Source organism: Heteronotia binoei, chromosome 15, assembly GCF_032191835.1.
Source record: "Heteronotia binoei isolate CCM8104 ecotype False Entrance Well chromosome 15, APGP_CSIRO_Hbin_v1, whole genome shotgun sequence".
Classification (NCBI taxonomy): domain Eukaryota; kingdom Metazoa; phylum Chordata; class Lepidosauria; order Squamata; family Gekkonidae; genus Heteronotia; species Heteronotia binoei.
The window spans coordinates 53,242,798-53,256,668 of NC_083237.1; the positions used below are offsets into that span (position 1 = coordinate 53,242,798).

Consider the following 13,871-nt stretch of genomic DNA (forward strand, 5'->3'; position numbering starts at 1 on the left):
CTAATAATTCTGTATGAAGATATATATGTATGCATTTGATGTATAAAACAGTTCTTTCTAAAACGTACTATTAAGCAACGTATTACGGCAGCATTGTCTAGTCCAGCGGTGGCCAAACTGAGGCTCGGGAGCCACATGTGACTCTTACAACTTATTGTGTGGCTCTTGAAGCCCCTACCACCCCATTAGCCAGCTTGGAGAAGGCATTTGTCTTTTTAAATTGTTTCTCCAAGCCAAGCCAGCTGGCTGCTTGGAGAATGCATTTAAAGTTAAAGCTGCTTTCTTTCCACCTCTTCCTCCCCCAACTAACTTCCTTCCTTCCGGCTCTCAAACATCTGACATTCATGTCTTGCGGCTCTCAAATATCTTACGTTTATTCTGTGTGGCTCTTACATTAAGCAAGTTTGGCCACCCCTGGTCTAGTCGTTTTGGTGTATTGAATATAGTGTGGCTGACGCGGTTTTCTCCAGGTTTTCACCCTCACCGTGTTTTTATCCCATATTTGTCAATCACCTGGAGGTTGTCAATGAGAGCCAGTTTGGTGTAGTGGTTAAGTGTTGGACTCTTATCTGGGAGAACCGGGTTTGATTCCCCACTCCTCCACTTGCACCTGCTGGAATGGCCTTGGGTTAGCCATAGCCCTGGCAGAAGTTGTCCTTGAAAGGGCAGCTGCTGTAAGAGCTCTCTTAGCCCCACCCACCTCACAGGGTGTCTGTTGTGGGGGAGGAAGGTAAAGGTGATTGTGAGCCGCTCTGAGACTCTTCAGAGTGGAGGGCGGGATATAAATCCAATATCTTCTTCTTCTTCTTGGCTGGGAGCTCTTCCACACGCTCAGAGTCCCTCTGGAAGGAGAGAGAGCTTTCGCACATGCTCAGAGCCCCTGCCAAAGAGCCAGCGGGGCATTCTGCACGTGCTCAGAGGGTTGCCGCGGAGGCCGTCCGGGTTCCGGGGGCGGAGAGGAAACCTTGGCTGCCCTCCTCGCAGAAAGGCCGGGCGCGCCCTCTTTCCTCGCCCTTCTTCCCCTGCCGTGCCCAGCGCTTGCAAGGGAGGCTCTTTGCGGGCAAGGCCCTCTCTGGCATCTGGAGGGATCCGATTTCACTGGGCCTGACGTGGGAGAGAGCGACAAGTTAGTGTGTGCAGGCGTGGGCACCGCCTTTCCTGGCTCGGAAGCCGAGCGCTCCCCTCTCTCTCCCTGTGCCTTGCCTTGCCTCCTCCTCCTCCTCCTCCCGGGCCGTTCCTTGCGGAGATGCCACCCCCGCCCCCCAGCCGCGCGGAACTCCCAGCCCGGGGTGGGGGGAAGACTTTCTTCCTGCCGGTGAACTTTGGGGCCATCCGATGAACTGGGGCGACCCCCCCCGGGCGAGGGGCAAACCGGCCGTACCCAGGGCGCTGGAGGCTGCAAAGGCGTTTGGCGTGTCCGAAAGGTAGGGGGGGCGGCTTTTACTTGGAGGGTCGGGAGTGGGACTTGGAAGAAGGTCAGACAACGCCCCCCCCCCCTTTCTTCTTTCGTCCAAGCGGACTTTAAATCCGCTGCTTGGCTCATGGCAGCAGGGGGCTTTGGAACTCTTTTGCAGGCAGGGCAATGCAATGCAAACAAAGTAATGTTTCTGGTATAGTTTGGGTGGGGGGAGCCGGGCTAGGGAAGGTGGGCGTCGAGGAGCCGCGAGGGGGAGAGATCAGCTGGGAGACCAGAGCAGCTGATTCCGTTTCGGTGCGAGTCCCTTGGCGTCCTGACACTAGAGAAGAGAGAAAGGACTGGCCACCGGCCACCAATGAAGCAATTCGAGCCTGGGCGTCTCGAGTGTAAAAAAAAAAACTACAATACGACAATGCCCGGGTTCGCCTGCTCCATAATAATAAAATGTCCATTTTGCATGCTCTGCTTGGAACCAGCTATTTGAGCGCGAGCAAGGTTGGAGGCTGGCAGAGAGAAGCAGGAAGAGAAGTGCGGGGCAAGTAAGGAGAGTCCCCAGGGGTTCACTTGTGCAGGAACTGACTTTTTAAAAATTCTCCCCGATCCCAGCCGAGGTGCCACCACTGGCCCTCAGTTTCCACCCTGAATGAGATCCACTACCATTTTCTAGGACAGGGGAAGTCCAACCAAGAGAACCCAGCAGCTGTGTTTCTCTAGACATGACATGGCAACAGATGAGTAGCTGGTTGCCAGCTCTGGGTGAGGAAAGACCTGGAGATTGGGGGAGGGGAGCCTGGGGAGGGGAGGGACTAGAACAGGTTATAATGCCATAGAGTCTATGGCATTCAGAGCAGCCATTTCCTCCAGGGGAACTGATCTATGTAGGCTGGAGATCAGTCGTAATTCTGGGAGATCTCCAGGCCTCACCTGGAACAGAAACTTGGCAACTTTGGCAACCAGGTGCCTCTTCTCAACCATGTGGGTTCATAAGAGTAAACCCCTCTATACCCCCCCACCCAAAATAAAAAAAATAAAAGTTCTCAAGGGATGGGAAATTAGGAAATCTGTTCTCTGTCAGCTACTGATACTTCACAACATCTGATGAACTGACCTCTGGTTGCCACAGAAGCTTCTGTCACAATGAACGAGTGAGCCTTTTGTGGTTTGGGGTGTGGCCAACATGACTAGTCATCCAGAAAATGTTATGTTAATGTGGGATGCATAAGGTAGTCAGCCAAACAGATAGAGGTTGTGAAATCATCGCTCCCTCTAAGCTGTGGAGTCTTGTGAGCAAAAATTCTGTGAGCAGCTGGCATTAAAGTTTGGAGCTACTGCATAAATTAGTTTGCGCTGGGGCCATTGTTTCTGAGTTAAGACAAAAATGTATGAGCCAGAGGCTAAAAAACTGTGAGCTAGCTCACTCTAACTGGGCTCAGAGGGAACACAGGTTATACGATGTATAAGTAATAGTACAAAAGTCAGTGAAATGTTAGAACTACCACTGCTTTTAGCTTGGTGTTTGTAAAGTCGTTATTCACGAGGGTCTGTTTTCTTTTTAAATTCTCCTTATTCGTACCTCCAGAACATCATAGTGTGGCTTCTTGAACATCATATTGAGTCAATCCATCTCATGACCTGTACGGGATATCGTAAATAGGTCCCTCTCGGATGGGCATTTTCCAACACCTCTTAAAGAGGCGATAGTCCATCCCCTCTTGAAAAAACCAACATTAGACCCGGCCGAATTGGCGCATTATCGGCCGGTCTCAAATTTACCCTTTTGGGGTAAAATTATCGAGAGGGCAGTAGCGTTACAGTTGCAGAGTTTCCTGGAGTCCTAGACCCACACCAGTCCGGCTTTCGCCTCGGGCCATGGGACGGAGACGGTGCTGGTCGCCTTGGTAGATGATCTCCAGCGACAACTGGATCGAGGTGGGTCAGCAGTGCTATTGTTGTTGGACCTGTCGGCGGCGTTCGACGTGGTCGACCATCAGTTGCTGGTTCACCGCCTCGCCGATGTGGGGATTCAGGGGTTAGCCTTACAATGGCTTTCCTCCTTTCTCTGTGATCGGGGACGATCATCCCAGAGGCATCCACTTAATTGTGGGGTGCCTCAGGGGGCGGTGCTTTTCCCGATGTTGTTTAATATCTACGTGCACCCCCTTGCCCAGATTGTCAGAAGATTCGGGCTGGGTTGCCATCAGTATGCAGATGACACTCAGCTTTATCTGTTGATGGATGGATAGCCTGCCTCCGCCCCAGAAAAACTGGGCCCGGCGTTACAAGCCGTGGCAGGGTGGCTCAGGCTGAGTTGTCTGAAGCTGGACCCAACGAAAACAGAAGTCCTTTGTCTGAGTCATGGTGGCCTGGGAAGGGAAATCTCTTTACCAGCCTTTGATGGGGCGCCACTGATATCGGCGCCTAAAGTCAAGAGCTTTGGAGTGCTACTGGAGCCCACATGGAGGCCCAGAGAGCAGCCACTGCGAGATCCGCCTTTTTCCATCTTAGGCGGGCACGACAGCTGGCACCCTTCCTAGAGCACAGCGACTTAGCAACAGTGATTAATGCTACGGTCACCTTGAGACTAGACTACTGTAATGCCCTCTACATGGGGCTGCCCGTGTCTCGAATCCGGAAGCTGCAGCTGGTGCAGAATGCTGCAGCCAGGCTGTTACCGGGTCTCTCTATTCAGGGTCATGTGCAGCCGGGGCTGCGGAAACTGCACTGGCTGCCAGTAGTATTCCGGATTCGCTACAAGGTGCTGGTTATTACCTTTAAAGCCCTATATGGCCGAGGTCCTGTCTACCTTAGGGACCGTCTCTCCCCACATATTCCCCAGAGGGTACTGAGATCTGGATCACAAAATCTATTAGAAATCCCCGGGCCGAGGGAGGCGAGATTGAAGGCTACCTGAGAACGAGCCTTCTCTATTGCTGCCCCCCACTGGTGGAACCAACTCCCTGATGATGTTAGAGCCTTGCGGGACCTTGCCCAATTCCGCAAGGCTTGTAAAACAACACTTTTTTCGAATGGCCTTCAACTAAAGTACAGACCTGCTTAACATCATGGTATGGAACTTAGCACCAAAACTGTTTTTAAAATCTGTTAAAGTGTAATTGTTAATTTTAATTGATCTTACTGTAATTGTTTTTATTGTTTTATTGTGGATATATCAATCAACACATAAAAACAGTAGCATCCATTTGGTCATTTTAGCTTCTAGGAAGAGTTCCAGCTTCAGGCCTTATGCATTATTTTTATGATTGGTTTGAATTGTTGCACATTTCTTGCTTTACATTAAATGATCTTCCTTGTACCACTTTATAGAAAAGAGTTTTCTCTAACAAAACAAAATCAAGGTTTCTGTGCCTAGAGAAGGCAACTTCTGTGGTCCATGTCAGTTAGGTAAAGTAATCATCTTTGAATCTGTTGGCTTGATTTACCAAAATAATTTTGCTGGTTGAGAGAAGGTGCAAAGAAATCTGCAACATTTACGACCATCAGAATCCTGCTCAACCCCCTTTCTGGTTTTCAGTGTCTTCCATCAGGCATTTTTCTAGGGGCCCAGGCTCAGCTGTGTGGGGTCTGCACTAAAAATGTAGACTGAGCTGTCCAAATTCTTTGCCAGCAAAAGCTGGCTTCTGCAATCTGTAGAATTGATGGGATCTGAGTGAATTCTCTTGCCTTGAGAAATGCATTCTGTAGCTTTTGCTATTCTGCAGAATTCATTTGGCTTCAGTGAGTTATGGGAAGGGCAAGAACCTGCAATGCCCCATCCACAACAAGCTTATTTTGTGAGATTCTGGCTGCTAAGATTTTGGCAAGGATTGCCTACGCAATTTTTTTGCTTTATTTTCATCTTAAGGACTAGAAACGTGCTTTAAAATAAAGTCGAGATTCCTAGAACACTGTATTCTATATCCCATTTGTTACTTTTTTCCTTTCTGTTCCTCCTGAATTGTGGCATACTCACAATCCTGACCTTAAGGACTAGATTTTTAAACAAATGCCCTTTTCATATTGCTTATGAAGGTGGCTTTCATGTAACGGTAGCAGTAGCAGTAACACTTTCTGGTATAGTAGTTAAGAGCAGTGGACTCTAATCTGGAGAACCAGGTTTGATTCCCCACCCCTCCATATGAAGGCAGCTGGGCAGCTTTGGGTCAACGCTTTTTCTTTTTTGCATCCCAGAGGGGTAACCATTTTAGGCTATAGAGGCAAAATAATACAGAAGTCCAGTGGCACTTTACAGGTTAACAGAAATTTTTCCAGCACACGGGTAATCAAATTGTGGCTTGGGAGCCACATGTGACTCTTTCACACATGTAGTGCAGCTCTCAAAGCCCTCACCGCCCCATTGGCCAGTTTGGAGAAGGCATTTCTCTCTTTAAATTACTTCCCCAAGCCAAGTCAGCTGGCGGCTTGGTGCTTTCTTTCCACCTGTCCCTCCCCATCTATTTCCTTCCTTCCTTCCTTCCTTCCTTCCTTCCTTCCTTCCTTCCTTCCTTCCTTCCTTCCTTCCTTCCTTCCTTCCTTCCTTCCTTCCTTCCTTCCTTCCTTCCTTCCTTCCTTCCTTCCTTCCCTTATTTTCTTTTAAATTCCACAACCCAATGAATGTATGGTGTAATATTGGGAGTGGGAAGGCAAACAAATAACCAAAGATAAGTTGCATAGCATCGTTACATCAATCTGATGTAGGCTGTGAAAAGGGACTGTGTCAGAGCACCCTTGTTGGTGCTGGATAATATTTAAATAGCAGACTTAACTCATGCCCCCATTAGGTATTACTGCAGAAGCAACACAGGTATCCAAAGATGGAGTGTCTTGTGCAGGGAATAAGGAGAACCTGACAGAAGAATCAAATAAGGAAATATTATTGGGTTCTCAATACTAAATATCCTTCATTAAGTCATAGCTGTCTGTGGTGAGTCAGAAGAGAGAGGAGCTGAAATGAATGGCTGAAAACATGGCGGTGGGAAAGAGGGGGTGTCTTCCTAACAGGTTACAAACGAGCTACACCAGAACGTGAATTATCAAGATCAGGGCTTTTTTTTTTTTTTTTGAGCAGTAACACACAGGAACGAGGTTCTGGCTGGCTTGGTGTCAGGGGGTATGGCCTAATATGCAAATAAATTCCTGCTAGGTTTTTTTTTACAAAAAGCCCTGTGTGAAATAGTGGTGACATCAGGGGGTGTGGCCTAATATGCAAATGAGTTCCTGTTGGGCATTTTCTACCCCCAAAGCCCTAAGATTATGCATGTCCAGTCTTTCCACACACAACCTGCATTTTCAACAGGGCTTTTGTGTTTTAAGGATATTGCAGAACCGCAGACCTCTGATAATGGGGCATAGATGGTGGCATGTTGAAAATCTGTTCCAAGGAGCAAAAGCAACCCCAGGTTTCTAAGTCCTTGTAACTTCAGAGGGGATGCTTGCAAAATGTTGTGTTTGGACTTCTAAGAGTCATAGGGATGTCATTCTTCAGCTTTCATCCATCATGCAAAATGAACATGTATGCAAATCTGTATTTACATATCCGTGCCATCTTTGGCTGTTACGAACACTGAAAAAAAAATCCATCTTTGAATGCAGAGATTTTTAGTGAAGTCCAGGAGATGAAGTTGACAGAGGAGGGGAAGGAATTACCCAAAGAAGCAGGCAGTTGGATGTTCTTGGATTCCAGAATTCCTTTTCTTTAACATTCTCTCTGGCTTATCTTATCTGAAAGTGATATGGATTGGGGAGGGTCTTCTGCCAGGGTTCTGTGTGCCAGATGTTCCTTGCAGCTGGAGGAGGGATAGTTCCAGGCAGATGCACTGGGTGGGAAGGCTGAATGAGAGAAGGAACTGGCCTCAAGTCTGGCAGCCTGTACCGTATTCTTCTGTGGATGCCTTTTCTCCCCAGCTTCCTTTTTTCACCTGCCTCTGAAAGTGGAAAGCCTTGGTCTATACTTCTCGATTTTCCTTTTATAGAGCCGGAAGGACAAGGAAAGACCAAAACAGAAGCACAAGAAGCGTTCGGAATCACCTACCAATCTGACACTGACCTCCGCGCCTGTTACCACCGAAAAGGTAATAAAATGACACATGTGAAAAGGATTCAGGCCAGTGTTCCCTCTAAACTGAGTTAGCGTGAGCTAGCTCACAGATTTTTAGCTTCCAGCGCACACATTTTTCTCTTAGCTCAGAAAAATGGGCCCAGAGCACAATCGCTTATGCAGTAGCTCACAACATTAATGCCAGTAGCTCACAAAGCAGAATTTTTGCTCACAAGACTCCACAGCTTCGAGGGAACATTGGTTCAGGCATATGTTTGCACCAGATCTTTTACTGTGTTAGCCAGCTTTATGCATATTCCGTGTTTTGCCCAAGGATTATGATATTTGGTATCCAGTAGAGAATTCCCTCTTCTGAAAAATAAATGACTTACTATTGTCTTTTTTTCTCCCAGGTGGATAGTGGCAGTCAAAGATTTCAGGTTTTCACGGCTGGCATCATCATTAGGGTTTGTAGAATCTTTCGGGCTCAAGTGCTGTGTTCTACTGGAGAAAGTTTTTCTTCCAGACGTTTCGTTCTCAGCTGCGGAGAACATCCTCAGTGGCGTTGCAGCCGGAGCAGGCGTTCTGACCTTCTTGACTGCTGTGCATTGAGTGAGGCCAGGGCTGCTGGAGAGCTGCTATTTCTAGGCTTTAACAGAAAGGAAGAAGGCATTTCCATCCACCATTCTTGGTATCCAGCTCTGAAAAACACCCTACAGACTACAAATTGCAGAAGGTCACAGAACAACCAGCACATTCCAGAGAACAATCAGCACAATCAAAAACCATCTTCCTTATCTTCGCACCCCTTCCAACGCTCCCAGCAATCAACACAGAACAATGGTCACATTCCACAGCCAGTTTCCTTATCACCACCCTTCCAGGAAGCCCCACCAAACAATGGGTACATTCACAAACCAATTGCCCTCTCACCACACCCCCTCCAGCCTAGAAATAGCAGCTCTCCAGCAGCCCTGGCCTCACTCAATGCACAGCAGCCAAGAAGGTCAGAATGCCTGCTCCGGCTGCAACGCCACTAAGGATGTTCTCCGCAGCTGAGAACGAAATGTCTGGAAGAAAAACTTTCTCCAGTAGAACACGGCACTTGAGCCCGAAAGATTCTACAAACCCTAATGATAGTGGCAGTGTTGGTTTGAAGCAACAGAACAAAGTTTGCGTCCAGCGGCACCTTTAAGACCAACAAAGTTTAATTCTGGGCATAACGTTTCATGTGCATGCACACTTCTTGGGATACTTTTTCAAATACTCTGAAGAAGTGTGCATGCACAGGAAAGCTTATATCCAGAATTAAACTTCGTTGGTCTTAGAAGTGCTGCTGGACAAACTTTGTTCTGTTGTCTTTTTTTAAATGTGTGTTTGTAAACCAAGTTTCTAGCCCACATGATTGTAAGGTAATAATAAGCTTGAAAATCTGTGGTGCAGCAGCAGAGGCAAGACTGCGCACTTCTTCAGCAGTTCGCTGTTTTCGGTACTGTGTGTGATTCTCCATACCTGCTAGAAGCAGAAATGCGTTATGCAAAATAAAGGAACATATCGATTCCTTGCTCCCTCCCGATGTCTCAGCCGCAGCATCCAGTTTTTTCTCGACAAACAAATTGGGTTAGCTGAGCGCAGAATGCGGATTTTGCACGCAGCTTGCTTTTGCAGAGTGGAATCAAGAGAATGGGCGACAGTTTGAGTGAGAGAAAGGGATGTGGGTCTTTCCCCTACCCACCCCAATTTGTTCCAGAGCCTAATTGCTCACATTTCCCTACCCCCCACCCCTAGACTTCCCCACCACTGGCAAACTTGGGAGTCCTGGGAATTCCATATTGCAGCTGTCTGCTCCAGACGACATAATCTCAGAGATAAACCCTTGAGTGATTTAAGACGCAGGTCCTGGCTCGCTCTTGCGGCACATGGCTTCAGTTGAGGCCTCCTGTACCATTAATAGCATAAATAACTGAGCTCTGCTTTCACGCCTCTCTCTCTCTCTCTCTCTCTCTCTCTCTCTCTCTCTCTCTCTCTCTCTCGCTCTCTCGGCAACCCACTTGTAATCCAAGCAGGTTTTGCTTTCTGGGGCCAAATCTAAGGTTACTTCTCGACACCAGGGCTGGCCCATCAGATTCAGTAATGAAACACAAAGCCCGTAGGAAGAATTCCAGTTCTGTTTTCCAAATCTCCAGGCGGCAGATTTCTGCAGGAAAAAACTTCAGTATGTTGTTCTTGCAGCATTTGCAGCCATTTGCTTCAGTAAGAGGCCTTTGGATTGCATGTTTTGTTGTTGTTGTTCTCTCTCATTGGTTTAGCACAGTAGACTGGGGACACACAATAGCTTGTAAGAGAATTTGGAAGCAATTTGAGAAAGGCATTGTTCTTCTTAGCACAGCGCACTGTCTTACTTTGTGGAGAAACAGGTCTTGTAGGTTTTTAAAAAAAAAACCATAGTCCTTTTTGAATGTTACAAACAGGAGCCTGCTAACCACATATAATGGGACTAAATCCAGGTGGGCAGCTGTGTTGGTCTGAAGCAATAGAACAAAGTGGGAGTCCAGTAGCACCTTTAAAACCAACAAAGTTTCATTCAGAATGTAAGTTTTCGTATGTATGCATACTTCTTCAGATGAAGGAATGGGGTACAGTGAGCAAAACTACGTATAGCTGATAGGCAGCGGTTAAGAATGCAAACTTAGGATCCATTGGCAAAATAATTGGACTGTATGCTGTCTGGGATCCTCCTAATATGCGTAGTCACTGTATTGTGTGACTGGGGCGCATATAGCCCTGGTATATATGAACATGAGCCCTGAAACATCTATTAGTAATATTTGCTACATATGTGCTCTATATGTAAGTTATATGTGCTTGGTATATTGCCCCTGTTAACACAACATGGAGACCATGCGCATTGGGAAGCTCAAGGGTTGTGCGTGCTCCCGGGTACGAGTATTGCAATTGCTGTACTCTCTGCACCCTGCAGATTTTTTTTCTCTGCCAGGCAGGGTTTTTTTTGTAGCAGGAACTCCTTTGCATATTAGGCCACACACCCCTGATGTAGCCAATCCTCCAAGAGCATACAAGACTCTTCTTACAGGGCCTACTGTAAGCTCCAGGAGGATTGGCTACATCAGGGGTGCGTGGCCTAATATGCAGAGGAGTTCCTGCTACGAAAAAACCCATGCCTGGCAGAGAGAAAACATTTGCAGAAATAACTGTACTGCAGGGTGCAGAGAGTACACCAATCGCAGTGTAGTCAGGGCCCTAAGAGAACCCCTGAATCTGTATTTCCCCTTGTGTCCTTGGGAAATGTATCTGTACTGGGCAGTTGGCATCAGAGCTGTTTGGCCAGCAGTATGAAGATCAGGGCAGGGCAGGCTGACTGTCATCGTCACCAAGGACTGGGGCGATACTTTCTGTGTTGCAGGGGACAGGGTTACGCCGGCGTGGCGTTGGGCTGACATGGCATCAGCGGAGTGGCAGAATGTCTGAAGCTTCCCCGTCAGAATTACTGCTAGCACCTGTTGGGGAATAGAAGTGGTAAACAAAGTAGGGACTTGTGGGAGACATGAGGAAACAGCTGCAGCAGTCACTGTTTGAGGTGGGGGACTCTCCCTTCTCCTGCTGCTGACCTGTGAAAGGCTGTCGACTTGGAGATCTCCCAGAATTACAACTGATATCCAGACCAGGGGCGGCCAAACTTGCTTTAACGTAAGAGCCACATATAATAAATGTCAGATGTTTGAGAGCTGCAAGACAGGAAGGAAGGAAGGAATATGGGGGTGGGAGGAGGGAGAGGGGGAAAGAGAGCAACTTTTAACTTTAAATGCATTCTCCAAACTGCCAGCTGGCTTGGCTTGGAGAAGTGATTTAAAGAGAGAAATGCCTTCTCCAAGCTGGCCAATGGGGCACGGTGAACATATGTGAACATATGAAGCTGCCTTATACTGAATCAGACCCTTGGTCCATCAAAGTCAGTATTGTCTTCTCAGACTGGCAGCAGCTCTCCAGGGTCTCAAGCTGAGGTTTTTCACACCTACCTATTTGCCTGGACCCTTTTTTGGAGATACCAGGGATTGAACCTGGGACCTTCTGCTTCCCAAGCAGATGCTCTACCACTGAGCCTCCGTCCCTCCCCTAGAAGGTGTGAAAGAACCACATGTGGCTCCCAAGTTGCAGTTTGGCCACCCCGATCCAGGCAATAGAGATTAGTTCCTCTGGAGAAAACAACTGCAATAGAAAATGGTCTCTATGGCATTGAGTTCCCTCCCCTCCCCAAACCTCGCTTCCCCCTGGTTCCCCACCCCAAATCTCCAGGAATTTCCTGACCCAGAGGAAGTTCCCCTGAGGTGTCTGCTGCTGCAATCCAAAGAATGATTTCCTGGGAGGAAGCCCTGTGGAAGAAAATATGCCTGAGTCGACCGGTTTAGTATTGCTTTCAGCGTCTTCAAGGGAACAGCATGTAATGAAGCTGAGCAGAACAACCTTCAGCAATCTGTGTTTGTTCTCCTTGTCGCCTGTTTTGTCCAGAGTGTCATTTCTGTGATGTTCCTACCATTGTATTCAAATCAACTCTTGTTAGTGGGGCTGGATCCAACCCCCTTTTCTGCTGGTGAAAAAGGAAGGAGGGGGGAGGCTCCCCTCTGCCCACCCAGAAGTGGCACGTCGGGAATGGCAGGACTTGCGCGGGCAAAAGCCACGTGGGACGGGCATGTAATAAGGGCAAGGGACCTGGTCAAAGTTCAGTTAAAAAGCTAGCTGGACCTGACCCAACATTTTGACATACAAAAGACGTCATTTTCTTACAGTCGTCTAGTCTGTTCCTCGTTTTGGAGCTCTGCAGGTGGCAGCCCTGGTTATGGGCTACATGATACGGGGTAGTAACAGGTGTGAAGTTCCGTTCCCTTGCACCAAAGGAGGGCCACAAGCAGGGGAAATCTGTAGCAGGAGTTTGGATGCTGGCTCTCATTGGTTTGTGCCTGCAGAGGTGCCGGGAGTGTACAAGCTACAGCCAGAAAACTGTAAGTAGGACCTGAGGGGATAGAGTTTACGATTTACCTGCCTCATTCCTTGCAATTCACTCAGTTATCCTGTTTGCACGGTTACTGGGGGGTGGGGTGGGGGCAGCCATCTGCTCAGCCATTTTATCCAGGTTAATTAAACTGGATTATTTTAATTGGATTTAGCCCGTTCTTAGTGCAAATGTATAATGTTATGGTTTGGTTTGAGGTGATGCTTTGCCCTGAGACTTTGTCCAGGAGAGGCCTAATTGCCTGTTTGATTCCCCCTCCCCCATTTCGAATGTGCATCTGTTTAACGTGGTTCAGTTTAAAAAGCCACTTGCCCTGGATAAGGAAACACCCACGTGGAGGGATGGGGGATGGGGGGCAGTTTCAGCCAGTTGCTATCACAATCTTTGGCAAGCTCACAACCTCTTGATTCTTACGAATGAGTGAAAGGGCTCAGTGAACATCTCGATCTGTGAGGTAAACATCCATCGTGGCTAGTTTGGAGAAAAGGCCTTTTCCCTTTCATTCCTTTGTGGAGGCTGGTTAGCAGAATTTGCAAGGTTATTTTGAGGTGATAACTGGGGTTGCCATGTTCTCCCGGCCACCAGCAGGGTATGGGAGAGGTAGGGTTGCCAGATCCCCGATGGGAAACTCCTGGAGATTTGGGGTCTGGGGAGGACAAGGGAACATCCACTTTCTCCAAGGGAACTGAGGTGGGGGAAGGTAAAGGAGATTGAAAGCCACTCTGAGACTGAGATTCAGAGTGAAGGATGGGATATAAATCCAATATCTTCTTCCTCTTTGCTGACACAGGGTATGGACGGAAGTCATATGGGATGGGACTGTGGTATGGAGAGGAACTGAGCAGCTTTGGTGGGTGGTGGAGAGAAGCTGGCTAGATCCAACCCTGTGTAGATAGGTGGGCAGCTGTGTTGGTCTGAAACAAAGCTGGAGTCCAGTAACACCTTTAAGACCAACAAAGTTTTATTGAGAATGTAAGCTTAAGCCGATTTCCCACTCACTTTACACCGCTGCCACGTTCCTCTTCTCAGCGGGGCTTCCTTCCGATTCATCGGCATTTTCACGCAGCAAAGAGAAACCTTTAAAAACCAGTTTCTTTTTGCCGCGCAAAAATGCCAACGTTACTTGCAGCCCCAGAGCAGATAGCGTGAAATCGGAAGGACGCCCCACTGAAAAGAGGAGCGTGAGATTGGCATATGGTGAGTGGGAAATCGGTCTTACATTCTCAATAATAAAACTTTGTTGGTCTTAAAGGTGCTGCTGGACTCCGACTTTGTTCTAGACCCAACCTTGTATTTGTACTGTGTGACCCGAAGATTATATCAGACTACAAAAATGGTTGTTCTGATGGGTCCAATCCAGCACCCATGTTGTCAGTCACCTGTCTGTGCTA

The 13,871-nt window shown here is 47.8% G+C and overlaps 1 protein-coding gene across 1 annotated transcript in view; it reads left to right on the forward strand.

The window, feature by feature from the left end:
• Positions 1 to 13,871, forward strand: part of MLLT6 (MLLT6, PHD finger containing) — a 135,613-nt gene that overhangs the window by 60,832 nt on the left and 60,910 nt on the right. The window contains exon 8 of the mRNA XM_060255338.1: positions 7,387 to 7,485. Within this exon, the coding sequence (XP_060111321.1) occupies positions 7,387 to 7,485 (99 nt within the window). The remainder of the gene's footprint in view (positions 1 to 7,386; positions 7,486 to 13,871) is intronic.